The 6887-nt window shown below is 36.8% G+C and overlaps 1 protein-coding gene across 1 annotated transcript; it reads left to right on the top strand.

Annotated features, from left to right (window-relative positions):
- Window positions 1–1547: 1547 nt before the first annotated feature.
- LOC108201359 (uncharacterized) lies at window positions 1548–3183 on the top strand. Its single transcript, XM_017369651.2, has 3 exons — window positions 1548–1844; window positions 1984–2616; window positions 2935–3183. Exons 1-3 carry the CDS (start codon window positions 1548–1550, stop codon window positions 3181–3183), a joined length of 1179 nt encoding a protein of 392 aa, XP_017225140.2.
- The last annotated feature ends 3704 nt before the right edge of the window (window positions 3184–6887 follow it).

Here is a 6887-nt window from a genome sequence, read left to right as displayed (position 1 = left end):
GAGGGTGTAGGGCCGGTAGGCCCTACTCCCTCGAGCCTAAACCCTAATTAAGCGAGGCTAAAGGGCCGAAGGCCCTGAAGCCGAGACGCCGGTGGAATAAATTAATTTACAACCGTTAACATTTAGGGTTTAGGTTTGGCTTGCAGAGCCGAGACGCCGGCGGAATAAATTAATTTACAACTGTTAACATTTAGGGTTTAGGTTTGGCTTGCAGAATGATTAATTCATACTGTATATTAAATTAAATTAATGCGAGGCTTTAATTTATTTTAAACCATTTCATTTTTAATTCGAACAAATTAAAACAAAATACATTAGTGTTTTAATTCATTTAAAATTAGTGTTTTAATTTTATACTTCAGTTTAAATTAAATTAATGCGAGGCTTTAATTCATTTTAGACCATTTCATTTTTCATTCAAAGAAATTTAAAAAAAAACAAAATTAGGGTTTTAAGGCAAAACGCTTCTGGGAATAGCGTTTTGTTTTTGTATTTTTCATTCAAACAAATTAAAAAAAACAAAATTAGAGTTTTAAATCAAAACGCTTCTGGAAATAGCGTTTCATGTTTATTATTATAGGTTAGGACGCTAGTGCGCCTAGCGTTTTCCCTATATTTATAAGGTAAAACGCTAGTGCGTCTAGCGTTTTGCTATTTTATACATACAGTCTTCCAGCAGAACATAGCCCAGCAAAATAACAAAACACCCCAGCAAAATAAAAAAACACACTGCCCTAACCCATTTTCCTACCCAAGCTATACACACATCTGCCATATCTCTAAACAAATTGATATTTCAAACATTCCATAGATACAATCATGGCTTCGGGTTCGGGTTCGAACGTTGGAAGTACGGTTCTTGGATGGATATACATTGACGGTAATATAATACAATCTCAATTAGAAGGTTTCGTTTATGATAAACCTGTTTCGAAGCATGTTAGGCTAGATTTGTCTATGAATTTCGATAATTTATGTGCTTTATTGCATTCCAAGTTGAAGATTGATAGTAGTAGTAGGTTGAGGCTATTTTATAGGTGTAAAAATCCCGATGATTTGAAATTCGGGATTGTACCAATTGAAGATGATGATGATGTACAATGTGTTTTGGTGTCAAAAGGGATGCCATTTTTTGTTGAATTTATGTAAAGAAATTGTCTTGTGATGGGAATTTGTTAAGGAGTAGTTCGAGTGTGGGGGAGAAGAGTAGTGGGCGTGATTCGGGTGGTAGTCGTTTTAGACATGACCATGATGTGGTTGATAACTTCATGTCGGTAGATACTTCCCATTTAGAGAGGATGACCTCATTCGACGATGTCGAGGTTGCAAATAATGAGGTCCTGTTGGAGTTGAAGGAGGGGAGGTTATTTGACACGAAAGAGGATTTGATGCATGTGGTGAAATAATACCACATTCAGAATCATTTAGAGATTGGAGTGATACGATCAGATCCGAGTAGTTGGTATGTAGCGTGCAAGTATAGAAGTGATGGTTGCATATGGAAGTTGAAAGCTAGAAAGAGAAGTTCACATGGTAAATTTCAAATCATGGAGAGTGTAGGACCACATAGTTGCTTGAGCACTACCATCACACGAGACCATCCCAACTTGACATCCTCGGAGATTGCTGGAGTGATTAAATCTCAAATTGTTGCTGATCCGACAATTAAGGAGAAGGTGTTGCTAGCCACTGCTAAAGATAAGTTTGGGTATGAGCCGGGACGAAAGAAGATTAGGAATGCAAAGAAGATTGCAATGGAGGATATTCATGGCTCGTGGGAAGGATCATACGAGGACTTGCCACATTTGATGGAAGCTCTTCAGTCCTTCAATGTGGCCACGAAGGTGGATTGGTGATTTAGGGAGGATGATGCAGACCAACTAGAGGTATGTTCTATCACTGTGTAATTTAATTCAATTTTATTAAGTATCCGGACGCCGTTATTGATTTTCTAATGTAATGTTTGTTATATATTTGGAACAGGAAGTGACATTTAGGAGATTGTTCTGGGCTTTTAAGCCCTGCATTGATGGCTTCGAGTATTGCAGACCCGTCATACTGATAGACGGGACTCATTTGTATGGACCATATCCGGGTGTTCTTCTAAGTGCAACAGCTGTAGATGGGTTTAGTCACATTCTACCATTGGCGTTTGCTATAGTGGAGTCGGAGAACAACTCTAGCTGGGATTGGTTCATGGATAGGTTGAGGAGCTTGGTGGTTGGTCGGAGGCATGGGATATGTGTCATTTCTGATAAACATTTAGGGATCATGGCAGCTATGCAGAAGGAGGGATGGTGTGAGCCACTTAATCATCATCGGTACTGTGTGAGACATTTTGCCACAAACTTTTCCACCAAATTCAAGAAAGCTGGATTGAAGGATAGATTGGTTGAGTTGGCATATCAGGTCCAGCCTAAGAAATTTGAACTACTATGGGGGGAGTTGTTGGCACTAGAGCCCCGAGCACTTACATGGTTTGAGGACAAACCAGTAAGGAACTGGTCACTGACACATGACCATGAGCATCATCGTTTTGGCATCATGACTACCAACCACGCTGAGAGTTGGAACAAAGCAATTGTCGACGCTCGGAGGCTCCCGCTTACTTCATTGGTGTGAGTACTATTCCATAAGACGGTTGAGTACTTTGATCAACGTTGTCTTGAGATTGCATCACAAGTATCAAAAGGTCAGATTTTCACCAAATATGCATCCCATTTCTTGAACCGTGCTGTAAGACATTCCACGGGACATAGTGTGAAGATATTTGATCGGGGGACTTGGTTATTCCAAGTAGTTACAAGGAGGGATGGGTTGAAAGGAGGAAACACACACACGGTTCGTCTTATGGAGTCTAGTTGTACTTGTGGAAAATTTCAAACTTATAGAATCCCTTGCTCCCATGTAATTGCATGTTGTTCACATGTGAAGATGAACTTCCATGCGTTTGTTGGAGATTGGTACAAGTTAGAGAACCAGTCAAAGATTTATAATGGTATCTTTGAGCCAATTCCAAACAAGGGTGATCCTCGATATCCTACAGAGCTTGCTTTCCCAAGAGTTGTGCATGACCCCGATATGGAGAAGAAGAAGGGGCGAAGAAAAGCAACGAGATACAGGAACGAGATAGATTTCCAGAGCCGGGGAAAGCATGGAGGGACTTCATCGAGAGACAGTTGATTCTGTATTTGTTATTATTGTTGTAGTACTATTGTTCAAGTACAATTTGATATGGTTGTTTGAATTTGGCGAAAATTGTATGAATGATTTATGATATAAATTAAATTTTATCTTATTATGAATTGGTTTATATTGTTTATGCAATTTACATTCAATTGGTAGTTTAAAAGTTGTTTGTGGTGGTAATTGGTGTGAATTGCTCTGAAATGGTTTTGGAGGCAGAAGGCTACTGCCTCTTTCTGCAATTTAAGAGAGGAAAACGCTACTCTAAGTAGCGTTTTGTGTGAAAAGCGCTATATTGAGTAGCGTTTTGGGAGTTAAAAAAATCAACAAACAAAACGCTATGTTCATTAGCGTTTTCTTTAGTTAAAATGTTTTTTTAGGTAGCGTTTTAGTTAAATGAAAAAAGTAATTTCTTTTAGAGACGACAGTACTGTAAGTAGCGTTTGAGTATTTACAAAAAAATTTAGAATCAAAACGCTGTTAGGAGTAGTGTTTTAGCGTTTTTAAAAAATAATTTGATGAAGATGCTACACGATGTAGCGTTTTTGTTTTTTTAAATAAAAACGCTACTGGAGCTGCGTCTCTATTGGTCAGTGAGGGCCATTTTTCTGGTATTTCATTATTTAGGGTATTTTCACCCCAAATTTGGTTATTTGGGGCCCAAACCCAGTCGGACACGGTTTTTAAACTCCAGCATGACGAGACGAAACCAAAAAACGTGAGTAAAAAGTGAGACTACAAAATATACCCATGTTGGCTTATTATAGTATAGTATAGATAAGTAGAAGCCGCCCGTCCTGCTGTTCAGTTTATTCCCGCACAAGCGCGAAACCGTGGATCTCAAAAATAATTTGCCCGTATCACTGTTCTGCCTCACTGTTTCTTTTCAGAAATTCTATCCCTTTTTTTCTTTTTCTTGCACACACTAAATATATCAGCCAGCTTGAAATAATTTATATACTTTTTCATACAAAATCATGGGTTGCCTCCCAAGAAGCGCTTTTTTTTGACATCTTTGGTTAGACGTACCTTCTTTTCAAGGCTCTACCAAATCAACAGAGGTCTTGTCACGAGCAACTTGACATCCCCAATAGTGTTTCAACATCACATCTTCTAATGGCCATTTAATTATCTTCATCGGCACCACATACTTGATAAATAAATCCAGCTTTACCCTCTCCTCATGATAAATTATAGCATCCACAACTAAGAAAATTTCCTGCATTGAGCGGATAATATGACGAGTAATTGACATGGGGAAACCAGAACTTATCATGGGCTTTTGTAAAATCTCTAAAACATTCTCTTCCTTATCAGGTGGTAAATCTGCCGAGATAATGATGGACAGAGTCAGAGATGAGCTAGAGTAAACATCTGGAGTATGGGAGGACATTGAATTTAATTCTAAATCAATTGGAGCTTCAGGAGTCTTTGAAGATTTGATTTCTGTAGAATGTAGCTCCGAAGAATCAAAATAATTTAACATTCTCATGCCTTTTCGATTCATCTCTAATAAATCTTGATGCTCATCTTCAATATTTTCAAGCTCTGAATTCTTGATCACATTTTCCTCCAAAAAATCTTCATAAAAATCATGCTCTGATTTATCAGAAACTAGAACATCAAAAATAGAGTTTGTTGAGGATTCATGTTCATATCCTTCAAGATCAAATGTCTTCTGAGAAACCTCCACCTCTTTTTTGCTTTCAACTGACATGGGTTCTGATTGCTCCTCCCCATTGTCAAACTCTTGTTGCTGAGATTCTTGAAAACACGAATAGTTAGTGATCTTTAATGAAGTTTCAACAAAAACTCTTTCATCGATCCATGAAAAATCAGGAGGTTGCACCAATGGCCGATTGATATCAAAGCAAATAGAATCTGGATTTGAAGGACAATAGTCATAGGTATGAGCACCACAACAATAAACACATGAAACACTGTTAGCTCTGCTCCATGATGGACTTTGTGATTGCCACGTAGGTTGACTATTTCCAATGCATAATTAATTAACCATCTCGTACATAGAAGTTATTCTAGCCTGCAAGAAAAGAATTTCATGATCTCAAGCAACACACTCTTCATCATATATCATATCCATCGCATATGGAGAATACATAATTCCGTGTTGTTAGCCTGACAAACAACAAGAATTTTTCACGTAAGCACCAAACAATCAAACCAAACTGCAAGATAATTAATTTTGCAATAAATAAATATAACAGTCCCCGGCAGCGGCGCCAAAAACTTGTTGCGTAAAATAGTAATGTGCAAGTGTACACAATCGCAAACAAGTAATATAGCAGTGAATACTAGATATCGTTCCTCAAGGACTGTCTATTTGTATAAATTGCAAATCAATATCAAGCAATTAAGTTATAGAACACAAGAATTTGGTTTTTCTAATTGAACTAATTATTTAGAAACTAAATTAACTAACTAATAAAATACTAGCAAAAAGATCTGGATAAGTTTAGATACTAAAAGTTAAGTCATGATAATTACTCTCCCTAATATGTTCATGCTGGCAACAAAGCAGTGTAATATTATAACAAATCACAGTTTACTAACCTGAAATTTAATGGTCATAGGTTTCTCTCGAAATCTCTATGGTTTAGATTCTAAAATTGAATTAACATATGTCTATGCCAAATTTAACTTCCAGAATACAAATTAAGCACCAATTCCACACGGCTATGCATGGTCACAATATATGTCTATACCGCAACTAAATTATAATCAAAAGATATAATCATGCACCATTCAAGTTTTGTGTCAATTAATCATAACCCTCTCAGTATTATAATTAACTCAATAATTTACTAGAGTTGGCCAAACAAATAGCAAATATTAAACATGAAATCAACTTGAATGAATAAACTGCATATAATACTTCTTATCTAAACACCAACAATCCTATACCAGGGTTCCATAAAAATCCTAACTCATAACAGTTAGTCCATAATCAAAGTATCAAAACAATCCCAAGATAACCAACATATGCTCATAAGAAGAGATTAATAAAAGATAAGAGAAAACAAAGCCAATTGAATGTCTTCAATGGCTGAAATCTTCTCCGTTGATGGCTTCTCCTCCTCCCTTGTGCGGTTCTTGTCTCTTGCTTCGTATCTCTCTCTCTCTAAATTAGGCCTGAATACTAATCCCTAATAACTATATTAAAAGTATTTTTAATGAATTAATCAAAATACAAGCAGATTTTCGAATCAGAATAGAATTCCAAAAGAGGAAATTCGCAGTTGACTTTTTGACCCTAATTCTGGGCTGATTAGACTGGGATAAAATTGCAAGTCCATCTCTGAATTAAAGGCCTCGTTCTAAGCTTCGTGTGGGCTCTTGAATCACCCAATTTGGAATTCTAGAACTCCAGATATGGCCCAAACAGTGAATGTTGCGCAGCTAGCCTTAAAATCCGAATTTTATTCGAATTAAACTACAATTCTTGCTATTTAGACTCCAACCCATATTTAATTAGAATTTCTTGCATCCTACAATAAAACATTAATATTTATTAAATAAAAATTCAATTCAACACAAAATAACTAAAATACAGGGACAATATTAAGATAAAATGCACGCTTATCACCCATGATGAAGGAACTTAAATCTAAACAAAAGCCGTAAACATCACGGACTGGTAATCAGTGGCATGACAAATGGGGGGCAAGCCTGCCCCCTTTATT

This window comes from Daucus carota, chromosome 9 (assembly GCF_001625215.2).
Source record: "Daucus carota subsp. sativus chromosome 9, DH1 v3.0, whole genome shotgun sequence".
NCBI lineage: Eukaryota > Viridiplantae > Streptophyta > Magnoliopsida > Apiales > Apiaceae > Daucus > Daucus carota.
This window is presented reverse-complemented; position numbering and strand designations above follow the sequence as displayed.